This window comes from Fukomys damarensis, unplaced genomic scaffold (genome assembly GCF_012274545.1).
Source record: "Fukomys damarensis isolate Sample0158 unplaced genomic scaffold, DMR_v1.0_HiC HiC_scaffold_37, whole genome shotgun sequence".
Lineage (NCBI taxonomy): Eukaryota > Metazoa > Chordata > Mammalia > Rodentia > Bathyergidae > Fukomys > Fukomys damarensis.
In genome coordinates this window covers 11,537,583-11,556,788 of record NW_022900949.1, presented here as the reverse complement: position 1 = coordinate 11,556,788, position 19,206 = coordinate 11,537,583, and the positions used below count along the sequence as shown (strand labels likewise).

General features: G+C 40.7%; 1 protein-coding gene across 1 annotated transcript; it reads left to right on the top strand.

The window, feature by feature from the left end:
* Positions 1-84: 84 nt before the first annotated feature.
* On the top strand, positions 85-3,262 carry LOC104869638 (zinc finger protein 709). Its single transcript, XM_033759371.1, is given in 3 exon segments — positions 85-550; positions 752-812; positions 1,693-3,262. Coding segments are annotated over 3 exon segments (1,515 nt in total). The 5' UTR covers positions 85-411; the 3' UTR covers positions 3,008-3,262.
* Positions 3,263-19,206: the final 15,944 nt, after the last annotated feature.

Here is a 19,206-nt window from a genome sequence, read left to right as displayed (position 1 = left end):
TTCTCTTGTGGCACTAAGTAGGAATTTTTTTTTTTTTTTTTTTTTTTTTTTTTTTTTTTTTTTGGTACCAGGGATCAAACTCGGGTCCTTATGCTTGCGAGGCAGGTACCGCAACCACTGAGCTAAATCCCCGGCCCATTAAGTAGGAGTTTGTTCTGAGAAGTGCTACAGATTCAGTATATACAAAAAAACCGGGTGACTCAGCAGCATAGTGATACTCTTGTTCTATTAATGCTTTACCAAAAAATTCCAATCTAGTATCAGAATTGCTGTGTGAGAGGACGTGAGTATAGCTAGAGAGTAAGGGTGGGATGACCAAGACATGGAGTGAACATTTGGAGAACACAGCATCATGTGAAATTGTGAAGTGAGTCTTTATCTCCGGTGTCACATTTCCTCGCGGAAACATGTATGGCATTTTAGGAGTCAGTGACCTTTGAGGATGTGGCTGTGAACTTCACCGTGGAGGAGTGGGCGTTGCTGGATCCTTCCCAAAAGAAGCTTTATAGACATGTGATGCAGGAAACCTTCAGGAACCTGGCTGCTGTAGGTAAGGATGACATCATTCTTTTATTTAGTCAGAGAACAAATGTTTCTTGTTTATCTGTAGTGTTCCATGATTTGGAATAGGAAAAGGGAATATTTTAGTGACTACTAGGCATGGTCACATTATACCTGAACCTAACCCAGAGTCTATAAAATTTTTTCTATAATATAATAATTCATAATGATTTTCTGGTCTCCATTTTAGAAAGAAAACAGGAAGACCAAACCATTGAAGATGACTACAGAGATTCCAGGAGAAATCTAAGGTAATTTGCACTGATGAGAGAAAGCAATGTTCCACAGGAATCTTGGTACGACAGTAACTTTTAAAAACATATAAATGAGCTGGGGGATTAGCTCAGTGGTACTGCCACCTGCTCATAAGTGCAAGGTCCCAAGTTCGGTTCCCAGTACCAAAAAACTCAAAAAAGCATAGGAATGATACAAACAAGCTCAAATTCAAATTGATTCAGTCTTAGAAATTTTTCTCTACATCTGCATGCAGGTTCCATATTTGGAAAATCTAAAATCTGAAATGTTCCAATATTACACATACCTGGATCACTGAGATGACACCATAGGTGACATTGTCAGATGATTCAGTATACACAAACATTCCATGAATGCAATTATTAAAAATGTATGAAATTACCTTCAGGGTTAAAGTTTAAAATACTTAAACTTTAAGTATTTAAACAAAAATGAATTTTATGTTTAGATTGGACCCATCTTCAGTGTATATGCAGATACATTTCACAATTCAAAACAGATTTGGCCCCAGCCATTTTGTCTAAGGAGTACTCAACTGTATTCAAATGTGATATAAACAAACATTCAGTGTACCGAAATTGTTAATTGGAAGCAGTATTAAGAAATCTTATATGGGGCCAGGGATTCAGCTCAGTGGTGCTATGCCTACCTTGAAAATGCAAGGTCCTGATTTCAATCCCTAGTACCGAAAAAGAAAATAAATCATATGACTACTATTATTTGGATAGTAGCTGTGCTTCAGCCAAGTGGAAGAGTATTCAGACAGTTCATGTTCCTAAATTCTTACAGGGCATAAAATTAGCACTTCTACTGATAAATCATGAATAAACAATGTCTTAGTAATAAGTTTCTTCTTCTTCTTTTTTTTTAAATCAGAAGTCAAGTGGTAGAGAGATTCTACCAACATAAACAAGGTAGTGAATGTGGAGCAATCTTTAGCGGGTCTACAGATCCTATTGTAAACAAGAAGACTCCTCCTAGAGTAAAACTAGAGGAAAGCAGTGTGTGTATAGATATCCTCATTGGTCATTCCTCCCTAAATGCACTCCACCAAGCTCATACCAGACGAAGAGCATGTGAGTATCAGGAATATAAAGAGAAGACATATAAATGTGAGGAATATCGGAAAGGCTTCAGTTGTCCCCAGTACTTTCAGAAGCATGGAAGGACGTACAGTGGAGAGAAACCTTATGAATGTAAGCAGTGTGGGAAAACCTTCAGTTCCAGTTACATTCAAATACATAAAAGACTTCACAGTGGAGAGAAACCCTATGAATGCAAGCAATGTGGGAAAGCCTTTATTTGTTCCAGTTCTGTTCGAAAACATGAAAGGACTCACACTGGAGAGAAACCCTATGTATGTAGGCAATGTGGTAAAAGCTTTAGGGATTATAGTTCCATTCGAAAACATGAAAAAATTCACAGTGGAGAAAAACCGTATGGGTGTAAGATATGTGGGAAAGCATTCTTTTCTTTGAGTAACTTTCGAACGCATGAACGAACTCACAGTGGAGAGAAACCCTATGGATGTAAGCAGTGTGGGAAAGCCTTCCGTTCTTTGAGTAATGTTCGAAGACATGAACAAACTCATAGTGGAGAAAAACCTTATGTATGTAAGCAATGTGGGAAAGCCTTCTGTGTTCCCAATTCCTTCAAAAAACATGAAAAAACTCACACAACAAAGAAGGCCTATGTGTGTAAGCAATGTGGGAAAGCTTTCTCTGATTACAGTTCCTTTCTAAGACATGACAGAATTCACACTGGAGAGAAGCCATTTGTATGTAAGCAATGTGGGAAAGCCTTTAGTTCTTCCAGTTACATTCAAATACATGAAAGAACTCACACTGGAGAGAAACCCTTTGTATGTAAGCAGTGTGGGAAAGCCTTTAGTTCTTCCAGTTACGTTCAGATACATAAACGGACTCACACTGGAGAGAAACCCTGTGTATGCAAGCAGTGTGGGAAAGCCTACTATGATCCTAGTTCCCTCAGAAAACATGAAAGGATTCACAGTGGAGAGAAACCCTATGTGTGTAAGCAGTGTGGGAAAGCTTTTAGTTCCTCTAGTTACATTCAGATACATCAACGGACTCATACTGGAGAGAAACCTTATGCATGTAAACAATGTGGGAAAGCTTTCAGTCAATCCAGTTCCTTTCACAAACACGAAAGAATTCACACTGGAGAGTAATCCTAACTGTAGAATGTGGGAAGATCCATTGTCACCAACCATTTAGCAAAATGGGGAGGCCTAATGGAAAGAACTATACCAATATAAAGGTTGTTGTTGGAGTGTGTCCAATCTCAGTTCAATTCACAAATATTAAAAAAAATATATGCAAGGAAGCCTTGAATAGATGTACAGAAGTCCTCAGCTGACCCATAGATAAGAATACGCATTGGATCAATACCTTGTAAATATGGACTATAAGACAGTTGTCTGTTGTTAACAGGTAGTTTCCAGGTCCTGTCAGAATTCTCATAGTGGAATCTCCAATGTGTAAAGAATATGAAGAGTCTGATGCAAAGTAATTTGTGGAGAATGCTCCTAAAAATTCACAACCTGAAGGAAATGATCTAAAAGTTATAAGTTTATTATGTTTATTGTTGGTTCATTCTTGGAGTAGGTCTCTGAACTGTGCGGTTCTCATTTTTACTCTTGAAAATGTTCAGGTGCTGTGAGTTTTAAGTTTTTGTTTAAGCAATAATGTTAAGTGGTGTCTTTTAAAACAAATCAGGTAGTACATTCTTTTCCCTTTTAAGATATATATGTATATTCAATGCCCCTCAGGCTAGGCTTCAACTCACTGTGTAGCCCAGATTGGCCTTGGACTCCTGGCTATCCTCCTGCCTCCCAGCCTCCTGAGTGCGGGGATTACAGGCATGTGCTACTGCGCCAGGGTTTATATATGCTCCATTTCTGTACACACGCAAACACGGACTTTCTTTTTTGGCACAAAAATGATATTTTTATATCTTTTATTTCTTGGTATATATTTTCTGAAAACAAGATTTCTATATTGTTTGAGAGTTTTATTAATTACCAAACAACTTTCACAGTAACAAATGTTACTGTTTTTCATTTACTGAAAATTTATCTCTATGCCACTATAAATCTGTATTAGATCAACTGATGTTTGCCAAGTTTTTCCTTTGATACTGAATAGTATTATCATACAACAAAGTACTTTTCCCTTCATGTAAATTGTACTCTTCACTATTATATTGCTAAAATTTTATTTTGATCAAAGTTGGATCTTCACTTATCCTACAAAGGATAAATCATGCTAATATAAGTGCTCTGTTGCCAGAGGCTACCAGGACCATATCTTTTATCACAAAGGATGTAATGGATTGTACAAATAAGTTTGTGCACACACTATAAATGACTGTTTGGTTCATTAATAAAGGCATTGACCATAGAATTTCTAACAGGATTGGTGTTTGTTTAAGGGGGTTCATTGCTTTTCAGTGTAATGATGTATCTCCTTTATTAAATGCACTGAGGGAGTGAATGTAATTCTATCTGTGGTAAGCATCATCATTCTTACCTCAAAGGCTGAAGTTATGAATGAAGGGAAACTTTATTCATGAAAAGTACCAATCAGACTAGTTACAAAGGGATTTGGCTCTTTTTGGGGAAGGAGGGTTCAGATATATTCTATCTTACCAATTTTAGAGACATATTTATAAGATGTCTGTTTTTGCCTTCATCCATCCTACTCACTAGGAAGCATTATCTGCTGACAGGTGTGAGACATGTCTGTGCTGTGAATGTGAGAACAACTCCAGTCTTCTAGACCACTTTTTGCCTTTATGGTTTATTAGGTAATCTCTGAAATATTTCCTGTTATGCATTGCACACTGTTCTCTGTAAATACAGACACTCCTCAGCTTTGTAACTATAAACCCATAGTAATGTAAAAATATCACAAATTGAAAATGCACTTGAAGTCATCAGCACGGACCCCTCCTCAACCCAGATGAAAACAACACAGATTCCATCTCAACCCAGAAAGATGGCTGCTATCAAGAAATCAACCGGGCCAGGGATTTAGCTCAGTGGTTCGGTGGCCTGCCTTGCAAGCACAAGGACCCAAGTTCAATCCCCAGTACCAAAAGGAAAAAAAAAAAAGAAAGAAAAGAAAGAAAGAAAAATAGAAATCAACCAGGGCCAGGGCCAGGGATTTATCTCAGTGGTTCCAGCACTTGCCTCACAAGTGCAAGGACTTGAGTTTGATCCATATACCAAAAAAAGAAAGAAAAGAAAAGAAATCAACCAATAGCAAATGCTGGCAGGGTTGTGGGGAGATAGGAACCCTTCTTCATTGTTAGTGGGAGTGCAGATTGATACAATCACTGTGGAAATCAATATAGAGATACCTCAAACAACTATGACTAGAGGTTACATTTGACCCAGCTATTCCTCTGCTGGGTTTCTTTTTAATAACATGGAGTACTATTCAGCCATAAAGAACAAAAACCTAGAGATATTTACAGCTAAGTGGGTGCACATTGAGTCCATACTCTTAAGCGAAGTTAATAAATCACACGTGTAAATACCAAATAGTTTCTCTAGTGTGAAAAAGTGTTAAGGATAAAAATGTATAATTGATACTGTGTAATGGGAAGAAAAGGTCTAAAAGAGTTAGAGGAAGTAGGAGGGGTAGGGGAAAGGTAAAAAGGGAAAAGAAAAAAATGTGAAAAGGAAAAACATGGAAACAATGTCTTTGTAAACAGGGAAAGGGTGGAAGGGCTGAAGCAAGGGTTGGGGATGGGGAAAAACAAAAACCAAGATAAGTCATGTAAAGGTACAAGATCCCAATGATGAGTGTAACTATTGTATACCTAAAATGTACCGATAAACTCAATGATGATAAAAAACTACAATAAAGGGCTGGGGATTTAGCTCAGTAGTTCTACCACCTGCCTCACAAGCACAAGATCCCCAGTACAATCCCCAGTACTAATAAATAAATAATAAATTTAAGGGCCGGATTTAGCTCAGCGGTTCGGTGGCCTGCCTTGCAAGTGCAAGGACCCGAGTTCAATCCCCGGTACCAAAATATTAAAAAAAAATTTTTTTAAATAATTAATTGAATTTTAAAAAGAAAATGCACTTAATATACTTAGGCTACCGAACAGCAAAGCTGAGCCCCGCCTACCTGGAACATGCTTGATCACTTACATTTTCCTACCATTTACTCTATAATACAATGTTGAACAGCTCATTTAATGTATTGATTATAGTGCAATGTAGAGTTATCAGTTTTTATGCTCCTGAAGATAGGTGTCCATGTGCGGCAGCTCACTGCTGCTGCTTAGCATCATTAAAATGTATATCGCAGGCTGAGGATGTAGCTCAGTGGCACCACACCTACCTGGCAAGTGCAAAGTCCCGAGTTTGATCCCTAGTACCAGAAAAAATGTATACTGCATATTGCCACCCTGGGTTGACATCATACTTTGAAAATCAAGCACATTTTCCCAGCACATTTGTGTTCCCAGGTTAATGTTAGAAAATTGCAAGTCAAGCCATCCTAAGACTGTGTGATGGTTAATCCTGTTTATCACCTTGATTTGTGTAAGAGATGTGTAAGATACTAGCAGAGCCCCTTTCTGGATATGTCTAGGTGGGTTATGGAAGTGTGACTTTCAGGACTTTATGTGGTCCCCAACCCCTTTCTCCCTAGCTCTTCCCCTGTCCTCTGCTTCCTGGATACCATGAGTTGAGCATCTTTCCTCTACCACACCCTTCTGCTGTAGTTGTCGTGGGGCCAGGCGACCGTGGACTGAAACTCTGAACCAAAATAGAACCTCTCCTCCTTTAAGTATTTTGAGGCATTTTGTCCTATCAGTGGGACCCATAGAGTTGGTGACTGTCCTTATCTTTGTTAAAATATCTAAATTCATTTACTCTTTAACATGCTTATGATACTGTAAGTCTCTTTGAGTCTAAGGAGAGTAGTGTATTTAGGTAAACTATTATAGTACAGACTTCTGAAAGGATAGAGACACCATAATTTTTGCAGTCACTTTTGTTGCTCAGAAGATACTCTTTGGGTAGTAATTTTTAAAATTAGTTCATTCATATAAAAACAGGGTTTTTAACTATGTAGCCCAGGATGATCTTGAACTCACTATGTTGCCCATGACGGCCTTGAACTGGTGGTAATCCTCCTGCCTTGGCCTTCCAAGTGGCTAGGATTTGCCATAATGTGGGAAGTTCTTATTGTCTCTTAGTAAGGTTACCTGGAAACATTGTGTTCAGAGATTCACAAATCCCAATGTCAGTAGGTTTCATTTCTGTTTGCTTCAACTTCTGCATAAGTTATGGAAGAAAGATGAAACACTTTAGCTTTATTAAAGAACAAAGGAAGGCCCACTGTACTTGCATTTTTAAAATTTATTTGATTCCTTTATATTTGGTATTATGTGATTTCATAATTGTTAGTATCTCCTTTGATCTTTTTTCTCCTCCCAGATTTTTCATTTTATGTTTCAAAGAAAATTAAGCATAGGGAGCACAGGGCTTCACAAAATAATCACATACTTCTCAGTGTTATATCCTTGTATGTCTGCAAGCGTTCTTGGCACCAAAACAAATATCAGTCGCGGGAGCACACTGTTAAGTTTTGTGATTTATAAATATGACATCAATTAGCTTTTAATATCACTATCAGTATTAGGTGACTTCAGGGTATAAATACCAAGATAATGATAGTCTGGGTATATACCAAAAAACCCTTAATTTTAGAGATGAGAAAGTTTACATGTGCATGCTTTCATTTAGTGTTTTGATTAAGCAACTCAAAAAAGCAATGAGAAATTCTACTTGGGATAAAGGAATTTGTGTTGAAAATATGATTTATTCAAGAATAAAACATTTAACTTATTCCTGTGTCACCAAATTTATACTCAGTTCACTTGTGGTAGTGCACACTTACTAAAATTTAGCTGCATGTGTGTGCACAACTCCAATCCTAGACCCTTAGGATGCAGTGTTATGGAAGGAATTGGCAAGTGACACAGAGGCAGCAGAATGGAAGTAAAATAAAAAAGTTTACTCACTGACCATGGGTCAATCGCACATATGCTGTGCCAGGATCGATGACGCACTGGGTTACAACTCCTTCTTTTACAGGGTTTTACAGCCTTGATCTCATTGAGGTGGTTACTGTAAGACCTAAAGTCTCACTTCCACTCCACGGAGCATGAACAGCTGAAAGGCCTGAGTCCTATATAGCCCAACGATGGCTCCGGAAGCAAGACCCAGGGCCTAACTTCTGAAAGTTGTGAATAGCCAACAGGGCCTCCACGATGCTTGGCCCTATAGCTCAGCGAGGCTCTGGGAGCTTGATGAGAGTCACCCAGGAAGGAACACACCAGGCTAGATGGTAAACAGACCTTTATTAGTCTGGCCAGATGGCACTCCCGGAGCCAGGTAGCTCAGAGAGGCAACTGCTCAGGGGCTGAGGGCCTTTTTATAGGGTTTTTCTAAAATAAGTCAGGGCATTCACAGAACCACCAGAGGACAAGATTCCAAACACATTGCTGATCTTATTTAGGAAATGTTCTGTGGTCACCTTTTGTCATACCATTTGCCCCTGGGCAGAATGTTAGCCAAGTTAGCAATTAGCATATGAAGAAGCACAGGCTCTGGCCTATTAGCACAGAGTCACTTTAGCTTATTCAAGTCTTGCAGTTACATTTCATTTTTACAGTTCACATTACTGATACTCAAAATATGGTGGCAAGGCAGTTGAATTTCAACCCAGAAGCAGCACTTCTTTGTTAGGGGAGGTTATCTTTAAGATTTATTTAATCTATTCTAGCCAAGGGGAAGGGTGTGTGTTTGGTCAGCAATGCTAATAATGGTTCTTTTCATTCACAAAACTTTTGAGAGAGACTAGATACTTCCAGTGCCAATAATTCTGAACTAAACTGAGCAAAGGGAAGAAGTTATCTTACATTGTGACATTTCCTAGGTTTTTGCTATTAAAGTGTTCTCTATCAGCAGGAGCAGGAAGATTGCAAGTGTGAGACCTAAAGTGACTCCATGCTAATAGGCCAGACTGTGCTTCTTCATATGCTAATTGCTAATTGGCTAACAGCCCGCCCAGGGGCAAATGGTATAGAAAAGGTGACCATATAACATTTCCTAAATAAGATAAGCAATGTGTTTGGCATCTTGTCCTCTGGTAGTTCTGTGAATGCCCTGACCTATGTTTGAACTTTTTTGTTTAGAAAAACCCTATAAAAAGGACTTCAGCCCCTAGGCAGTTGCCTCTCTGAACTACTTGGCTCTGGGAGCGCCGTCTGGCCAGACTAATAAAGAAAGATCTGTTTACCGTCTAGCCTGGTGTATTCCTTCCTGGGTGACTCTTGTTCCTCCATCGAGCTCCCGGACGGAGCCTCGCTGGGTGTTAGGACCCAGCATCGTGGAGGCCTTTTCGGCTGTTCACGCTCCGAGGAGTGAAAGTGAGACTTTGAGTCTTACACAAGTTTGAGGCCAGTACAGGCAACTCAGGAAGAACTTATCTTAAATGTTCAATAAAGGACTCTCCTGCTTGTCTGCCATCATGTGGGTGTGCTTGTCTCCAAGCCCAACCATGTTTTTTCACAAGACCTTCAGTTCTTTTCTTTTTTTTCTTTCTTTGTGTACTGGGGATCAAACTCAGGACTTTGTGCTTCCCAGACTGCAAAAGACTTTCAGAATCAAGTGATTCCTAGCCAAAAGCAGAATCGTCCCATTCCTCAAGGAGTATGGATGAAGACTGGTAATAAAATCAGGTACAACTCCAAGAGGAGATACTGGAGGAGGATCAAGCTGGGACTGTAAAGATTTGAACACGAGACGCAGCATATTTCTCTCCCAGAAGTCACAAAATAATACATTCCTTATCATGGTTAAGGTTACATTACCATGTCAAGCTTTAAAAATACCATTGGCTGGACAGTTGAATGTAGTTAGCCAGGAATCATGTTCTGTGGTCAGCAGTAATGAGTCAACAATAAATGTTTTGAGACCTTTAAAAAACAATGTTTAAAAAAGGACTGGGATGGCTGGGGATTTAGCTCAGCGGTTCCAGTGCCTGCCTCAAAAGCACAAGGACCCTAGTTCAATCCCCGGTATCCCCCCACAAAAAAGAGGGGGCCGGGGATTTAGCTCAGTGGTTTTGGCACCTGCCTCACAAGAGCAAGGGCCCAAGTTCCATCCCCGGTACAAAGAAAAAAAAAAAGAAAGTACTGGGAATGTAGCTCAGCAGTATAATGACCCTACATTCAATCCTTAGTACCACCAAGAAAGGGTAATGTTTATTTGTTTGTTTTATTTTTGTTTTGAGATAGCCCTTGAACTCAGTATGTAGCCTAGACCGGCCTCAAACACCTTTTGATCCTCCTGGCTCAGCCTCCTGAGTGCTGGGGTTATAGGTATGACAAAAGGTGACCGCAGAACATTTCCTGCATAAGATAAGCAATGTGTTTGCAGTCTTGTTCTGTGAATTCCCTGACTCTTTGTTTAGAAAAACCTTATAAAAAGTACCTCAGCCCCTGAGCAGTTGCCTCTCTGAGCCACCTGGCTCTGGGAGTGCCCTCTGGCCAGACTAATAAAGGTCTATTTACCATCTAGCCTGGTGTGTTCCCTCCTGGGTTTCTCGTTTCTCCGTCGAGCTCCCGCAGCCTCGCTGGGTGTTAGGGCCCAGCATCGTGGAGGCCTTTTGGGCTGTTCATGGATTTTGGAAGTAAGGCCCTGGGTCTTGCCTCCGTAGCCATCGCCGGGCTATAGGACTCAGCATCGTGGAGGCCTTTTTGGCTGTTCACGCTCCGTGGAGTGGAAGTGAGACTTTAAGTCTTACATTCTGGTTCCATATGAATTTTAGGATTGTTTTCTCTAGTTCCGTGAGGTATGCTATCGGGTGTGTTTGTTTGTTTTGTTTTGTTTGTTTGGTGCCCAGGACCTTGCGCTTGCAAGACAGGAACGTGCCACTGAGCTAAATCCTAGGCCCTGCTACTTACTGGCATTTTGATTAGGATTGCATTAAATCTATATAACAGTTTTAGAAGTATGGCTATTTTCAGTATATTGGTTCTGCCTATCCACAGTTAGCTTTCCATTTTTCTGATCTCTCCATTTTTTTTTTCTTCAGAGTACCTTTTTGAATGTATGGATCTTTCACTTCATTAAATTTGATTTCTAAGTATAAAAATGAAATTTTGAAACAATAGAATTACTTTCACCCTCAGACAGTAGTACTACAGGGGGCAGGAAGTCTGGGCTAGAAAAGGGTGTGTCTGGGAGTAACCAGGGTTTTGTTTGTTTTGGGTTGAGGGGGTAACCGTTTTGAACCCACTGGGGCAGATCGGAGATGCTTCTCCCAGCCACTCAGGCCCCAGGGTCGTATCCTGCAGCACTAGCCATTCAGATGCAGTTTCCCTGCCGTGTGAGTCGCCCTGTGAGGAGCGCTGTCCTTTGGAGCGTCCCTGGGGACCCCGCGGATGGTCTGTCCCTTTCCTGGCCGCCACTTTTTGGATTAGGGGTAGAGGCTGAAAGGACAAGATGGCGCCGCTCGGGTCCCTCTGTGATCTCCATGGGCTTCAAGACCCCTAGCGAGGGCCCCAGGACACCCCGGCACCCCGGCATGGTAGTGTGAAGCGGGGCATCGGGGATCGCGGAGGCGGGGCGCTTAGCACAGGCGGGAAGCGGCGGGACGACCCCGGCCTCCGGCTCAGCTCCCGGCTCTGCGCCCTGGGTCCCCTCCGACCGCGGCGTGCGCTGCGCCACCCGCTGGGACCCGGGCCCTCGGGTTCTGTGCGGCTCCTTGAGCTGGTCCGGAGCCCCCTGAGTGGGTTCCCGGCCTCTGCTTTCTCCTCACTGCGCCTTGTTTTTCCTGCGTGTTTGAGGTTCAGGAGAAGCATCAACCAATTTTCGTGATGCTCCTTGACAATGTTTTTGGCAAATGGCAATAAAATCCTTAGTTAGAGGCGCTCCTCCATATTGTAAAACTCACTGGAAAAGAGGAAGGAGCCCTGTGTACGTGTGACGGAGGGTTTGAAAGGAAGGGGAGACCTGTTGCTCAGTTTGATGTAATTATTGTTTCGCGAACTGTTTCTAAACAGTGTTTTTAAAAACCGAATGCTTGCGACTGTACTTGAGAATTGCAGTAAGGCGAAACACAATTTGTAAGGTCTGCAAACATCCCGGGGACTAGAAAAGTCCCCCCACCCCCCAATAGGGAAGCAACGACTAGAAAGAAACGGGGAGAAGGGACTGGGGAGGGAGGCAAAGTCAGATCCTTATGCGCAGAACGTTTTCCCCCCGAGGTCGTGGACCTGCCTCTACTTAGGGTGACTAGAGCGGACGGTTTGTGTGTTGCCTTCCTGCTGATGAGTTCAGCTAGGCAAAAAGTGAGAATGCAAGATGTGTGTCTGCCTTGTCAGTGAATAAAAATGAAGGGCATGATGTGTTGTGGGAAGGGTGTCTCTGCAGAATGCTGTTTCTTCAGAGCAGACGGAACTAAGGGTTTGGATTAGTCATCTAGTTACCAGGATTAGAGCACTGGAGTAAGTAAAATCAGTATCTTCTGTCTTTTTTTTTTTCCTTTCATTTTTGGTACCAGGAAATCGAACTTGCGTCCTTGTGCTTGCAAGGCAGACAGTGAAACCACTGAGCTAAATCCCCAGTCCCTGTCTGTTTACTTTTGTATCCACTGAGTTGGTGTAATTTGTGCCAACTGAGGAAATTTGAGAGCAGAAGTCAGAGAAGGCCACCTGTGGGTTCTTCTAGAAAATAGAGTGTATTTGAGAGTTGGGTTGGTAGTGTCTTTTTTAAAAAATTAAACTTTGTTCCTATTTCTGACACAAGTACTTTAAGTCTCGTGGTATTTCCTACCAAAAACAATGACTTTCTTTATTATCATATCCCATACAGACAATATCTGAATTTATGATAGTGGGTAACTGAGGTTTCCACCCCCTCCATAACTCCAGGAAGGGGACTGGTGAGTGGACAGAACTGACACAAGCTTTGTGGCATCCGGGCTGGGTATTGTGGGTGGGACTGAGCACTGAAGTTGAGACTGTGCTAAGTCTGGGTGGTGTCAGAACTGTTAGTGATGTTCTGTTTTTCATTTCAAATCCAGTTTTTCATAGTATATATGTAGCAAAATGGTGGGTTTTTGTTGTCCAATTTTTGTGGAATCCTTTATTAATACTAGTAGATTTTTGTTCAGTTGTTCGGGCTTTCTAGGTAGACAATGATGGCATCTGTGAACAAAGACAGTTCTCTTTGCTTATTCTCAATATCTATGGATGTTGTGTATTTTAGAAGCTTTGATTGAACCTGGGGCCTCACACACGGTAGGAAGCACTCTACAACTAAACTAGGTCTCAGCCTTCAGTATATTGCAATACTTAAATAGATACTGAGAGTTCTAAGTAACACATATGCTATTTAAAAGTTTGATTCTCAATGACTTTGCAGTTGCCCTGAGAGCATACTTCATATAATTTCTATTCTTTCAGATTCCTTTGTTGTTTTGGGTTTTTATTTGAGACAGGGTCTTGATATGCAGGTCAGGTTGGCCTTGAACTCGCAGCATTCCTGCCTCAGCAGGGATTACAGGTGTGTGCCACCATGCCCAGCTATTTCAGATTTGTTCAAGTGTGTTTTGCACCTCCAGATATGGTCTATGTTGGTGTATATGCCTTATGTTCTTGAGAAGATTGTGTGCTCCGCAGTTTTTAAGTGTTATGTAATGTCAAATGACTGCAGGTCCTAGGTGAGGCCCTTGATTTCAGGTCTTCATGACTGATTTTCTGCCCTGTTGGCCACTCAATCACTCTTAAAATCATGTTTAAGTCTCTATATATAATTGTGGGTTTCTGATTTTTCCTTCAGTTGATATTGTTTAGGGGAATCCTGTTAAGGACTGTTAGATCCTCTTAGAAAACTGGCTGCTTTTTCATTATTCAATCCCTTTATGCCGTCTTACTGAGATTCAGGTACAGTGATTAGTGTCGACATAGGTTCAATTATTTTAAAAATTATTACAAAAATAGGCCGGGCGTGGTGGCGCACACCTATAATCCCAGTACAACAGAGGCTGAGGCAGGAGGATCGCTGTGAATTCGAGACCAGCCTGGGCTGCATAGTGAGTTCGGTCAGTCTCTACCTATAATCCCAGTACAACAGAGGCTGAGGCAGGAGGATCGCTGTGAATTCGAGACCAGCCTGGGCTGCATAGTGAGTTCCAGGTCAGTCTCAACTGCATAGTTGAGACCCTGTCTCAAAAAAAAAAAAAAAAATACAAAAATAGTATATCTCTGCCAGGGATTTAGCTCAGTAGTTCCAGCACCTGCCTTGCTAGTGCAAGGACCTGAGTTTGATCCCCAGTACCCCCCAAAAGTATGTCTCTATACTTTTGTCTTAAATTTATCTATATATCATTTTTAAAATATGTATCCACACATTTTGAATTCAGAAGTATTAATCACATGGAATGTGACTTTTTTAAAAAACATAATGTATGTATTACCTCATAGCAATTTGACTACCAAAATCACTTAATTTGTTGGTGATATTCCAGAGTACAAGAGGATGATTTTCCCTAAGTACACCATCTAGTAAACATATTTGTCCTATGTGACTGAGAGTTTGAATCATATCTCTTCAACTGTTCCAACCCTGTTTACATTTAAACTGTTTTTTCTTAGAAGAAACACAAAGTTCATTATATTCTAATCTACTCTGTGGTTCTGTAAGTTGGTGCAGATAATCCTTGCTTAATTTAATTATCGATATATTTGGATTGATATGTACCATAGTGGTAATTGCTTCTTATTATTTCTTTCTATAGGACTTCTCTGTTAATGAGGTGCAGATAAACTGGTGCCACATTCTCCGTCGGAATCTCTTTCAGGCTGCATAATTTCAGTCAGTTAATCTTGGTCTTAGTTAGATCTTTGTTTTGCTTCCTTTAGTTCTGCACTGGACACACTTATAATGATAATCTCCTTAAGCTATTGTACTTTGCACTTGCACAATTCCTATGATTGTTTTAATAATATCTGATATTCGTTTGGTTTTTGTTGTTGTTGTTGGTGTTGGTGGTGGTGGTTTTTGTTGTTTTGTTTTTTTGGTACGGGGATCGAATTTGGGACCTTGTGCTTGTGAGGCAGGTGGCAGCACCACTGAGCTACATCTCCGGCCCAGCGTTGTGTTTAACTCATACCTACCTACCTACCTACCTACCTACCTCTCAGAGTTTGCTTCTCTCAGGCTTCAGCACTTCAGGAACACTTTGAGTTTTTCTACCTTTGTTTTAATAGGTTGTTGCAGCAAGTTAGTGCTTGTCTCCATGAGCTTTTTTCTTTGAGTTCGGAGACAATGGATTGCTTTTCAATGTTCTTTTAAAAGAGTTGTCAATTTAAAATTTCTTTTTCTTTTTCTTTTTTTTTTCCTTGTGTGGACGGGAATCGTGCCTTCTCTATTCTTCCCTGCAGAACTGTGCAGTGAGAGAACAATTTTTTTAATGTTCCTGTGATGTAGTTAAACCTCAGTAGTCTTCACATTATGCCTCACAAGAACATGAGATGAACAAAAGCCAGAGATCTCCATCCTTTGGAGCAGACGGGAAACTGAAACCATCCCAAACCTGTGCCTACGGCAGTGAGTTCTCACCACAGCTTCTCTTCTAAACCTCAGTGAAGGTCCCAGGCTGGCCTTCTTTCCTGGTTTTCTCTAGACATTTGCTACTTGCTTGAAAGACTTTTCTCAGTCTCCCTAGTCGGGTAAGAAAAGAGCCAAAAACCAAGACCAGATCAGGACCACTAGATGCCTTTATTATGGGGAGGATCTGCTAGACTGTCTCTAAACAAAGGAGAGAGAGCAATATGACCAGGACAGGGAGCGCTTCTTATAGGACTGGGATGGGGCTTATAGGAGCTGGGGTGGGATTGAGTGATGTAGTGGCTAGGGATTGGGGGAGCTTGTGTCATCACCAGGAGGGGCTTGTGTCATCTCTAGCCACCAGGAGGTAGCGAGTATCAGGTTACTCTCTTGTTGGGAAGAAGAGGCATGTTGTAGAAGAAGGCTCTCCTTTAGTTAGAGAAGCCATATTTTTAGGTGAGAAGCAGGGCATTATGGGAAGGGGAATACTATTCTTTTTATGCAGCGACCATTATAAGGCAAGGGAAATCTAACACCCCTGAGCCCTTATTATGTGATTGATAAGCCTTTACATGTCCCTTGTTATAAGTCAGTTTTCTATTTGCTTGTGGGCCCATAGGAGACTGTTTTTCTTTTCTTGGAATTTTTTTGAAAATCTGTGTCAATAGCATAATGTCCCAAATAGTGACATTATGACATTAAAAACAAAAAGGTTTTAAGATTTTATGTATACTAACATATTATTTTCTTATTCATAGTATTTAAATGTTGAAAGATATTTATTATACCTACTAGATATGAGAAAGTAGTTTTTCCTGACTTAAGATGTATTTTAGGAATCATCAACCTTATCAATATGTACAAGAAGAGATGCTTCAGTGACTTTGCTATTTCTAAAAACATATACCATCCTTCCCTGTTCCATTTTCTTTTGACAGTCTGTACTTTGTTTGCACAGTGAATTATCCTATATGGGTTTTATTTATTATTTAATTAAGGTTGGCCTAGAGCCAGGGATTTAGCTCAATGGTTCTGCTGCCTGCCTCCCAAGTGCAAGGTCCCGAGTTCCCTGGTACCAAAAAAACAAAACAAAAACCTTCAGAAACTTCCAAAAGTTGTCTCAATGCAGTCACAAAAGTTGTGTTCAGTTCCCTGAGGAGCCAAATGTGATGGGGTTTTGAATAATATCTGTCAAAGCAGTTCAGTAGACATTGGTGAGAGTGTATTTTGGAAGCTGATAAGGTAGCCTCCCTTTCAGAGGGATAATAGATATCAAGTAAATAGAATATTCTTGACATGAAGTTGAAACATCTGCCCACTTTTACAGTTAGGTTAGGTAGTTCCATCTCAATAGCAGCTCTAGATATCAGGGATGTTGAACTTTGTTCTAAGACATTTCTAAGAATATTCTGTTTTAGGACAGGCAGTGTTAACTCTCTGGAGCACTGGGTAGGATGAATTTGTTATTGGAGGTGATGCAGATCCCTTGTATAAAAAGAAATGGATATGACCTACATAGTTGAAATCTAACATCAGAAAGGCTGTAGGAGAGTGTGTGAGTGTACATAGAGAATAAGAATACGATGACCAGGATTTCCAGTGAATATTTGGAGAACACAGTGTTATGTGAAGTTCTTATGAAGTGGATCTAGATCTCCAGTGCAATGAATATCACTGTTACTGTGTGTGATTGTTTTAGGGGTCAGTGACTTTTAAGGATGTGTCTGTGAACTTCACTCTGGAGGAGTGGGCTCTGCTGGACCCTTCCCAGAAGAATCCCTTCAGAGATGTAATGCGGGAAACCCTCAGGAACCTAGTTGCAATAGGTAAAGGTGATGTCATTTCCTAGTGAAGCAGAGACCAAGTATTTCTTGGGCATCGGTGCTATTTCATATCTGGAAGATTAAAAGGAACATTTAAAGGATTATTCCAGGCACAATCACATAATACAGTTAATCTGGCTAGACTCTAATAATTTCAGTAATATAATTATGCCTAATGATTTCTTTTATCTCTACATTCTAGGAGAAAAATGTGAATACCCAAATATTGAAGATGGGTACAAAAGCCCCAGAAGAACTATAAGGTAATTTATACTCAGAAAAGCAACATCGTGCCTCAAGAATCCTGGTGTACCAGGAAAGTTGAAAATAAGTAAATGATAGAAATACACCCAGTTTTGACTTGATTTAATCCCTAAAAATTTAGTCCAAAACTATATACCAGGTGAACATCTATATATGGAAAATATGAAATGTTCTGGTCTTAAACACTCCTGGGGCACTAACATCTTGCTCTGGGTGAGTTTCTTTTTTTTTTTTTGGTACTGGGGATTGAGTTTCTGATGATTGAACATTAATGACTTTTGCTTCATGTATCAGGAATTTGTAAAAACAAGAGTTGCAGTTACTTGTTGCTGGGATAAAATACCTAACTCCCACAACTCTAAGGAAAAATATTTATTTGGCTTCCTTCCTGTTTGCAAAGATTTCAGGTTTCAGTCCATAGCTAACTGGCTGCAAGTCAGGGCAGCATGCCAGAGAGACATGCACTGGAGAAACAGCTCATGGTATGGCAGCAGGAAGCAGAGAGATCAAGGAGGAAGAAGACAGATGATACACCCTTCCAAGCCACACTTATTCCTAGCACCGGGATTCCCTTCCCACATCACTTAATCCAATCACCTCCCAAAAGCCCCACCTAGGAGGCTTTTGGGGGACAGACATTAAGATGTAAACCATAACCTATGCTACTGGACCCTAAAAGACTCATGGGCATATCTTTATACAAACTGCATTTAGTCCAAGTCCAAATCCAAAGTCTCTGAGATTTGAGGCAAACTCTTAGCTATGAGCCCCTGTAAAACTGAAAAGAAAGTTAAACACTTTGAACGTATGTGGTGTATGACATTCATTCCCCAAAAGGCAGAAATGGGATTTCATGGGCATATCTTTATACAAACTGCATTTAGTCCAAGTCCAAATCCAAAGTCTCTGAGATTTAAGGCAAACTCTTAGCTATGAGCCCCTGTAAAACTGAAAAGAAAGTTAAACACTTTGAACGTATGTGGTGTATGACATTCATTCCCCAAAAGGCAGAAATGGGATAGAAAGGAAAGAGACCAAAGCAACACTGAAATCCTGCACCTCACTGTCCATCACCTGAAGCAATTTCTGATAAGATGGGAACTCCTGTGGGTTGGGTGGCCCACCTCTATGGCACCATCAGTGGTTGCAGACCTCATGGCTTCCCTCTGGGGGTGGCTTCACTCCTGTGGCTTTCCTCAGACATTGCACATTCTTGCCTTTTCCAGCATTCTGCACTTCTGACTTTATTCTCACAGCTTAACATACTGCCCTCTCAGTATGCTGCTTATATTTGCAGGCCTCCTGAAATCTGGGCGGAAGCCTCTGTGAGCCCACAACTTTTGCATTCTGCATGGGTGTAAAACTAGCAGCCCTCAGATGATGTCAAGATCTGACAAGTTTGAGCGGTAGTTTAGCCCTTTTGTATATTGCTGGTAGTCGGAAAGACCTTTCAGTGCCTGAATGGCTAAGCGCAATAGTGAATCCTGAGGAATCAATTCCCATTACCCAGGCTGCCACTGTTCTGGAGCATTCTGTCCAAGGGCTCTCTTCCCATAGAAAAATCTTTCAATTTTTCATTCTTAAGTCTACAAATTCTGCTCTGCTCTTTTTTTTTTTTTTTTTTTTTTTTTT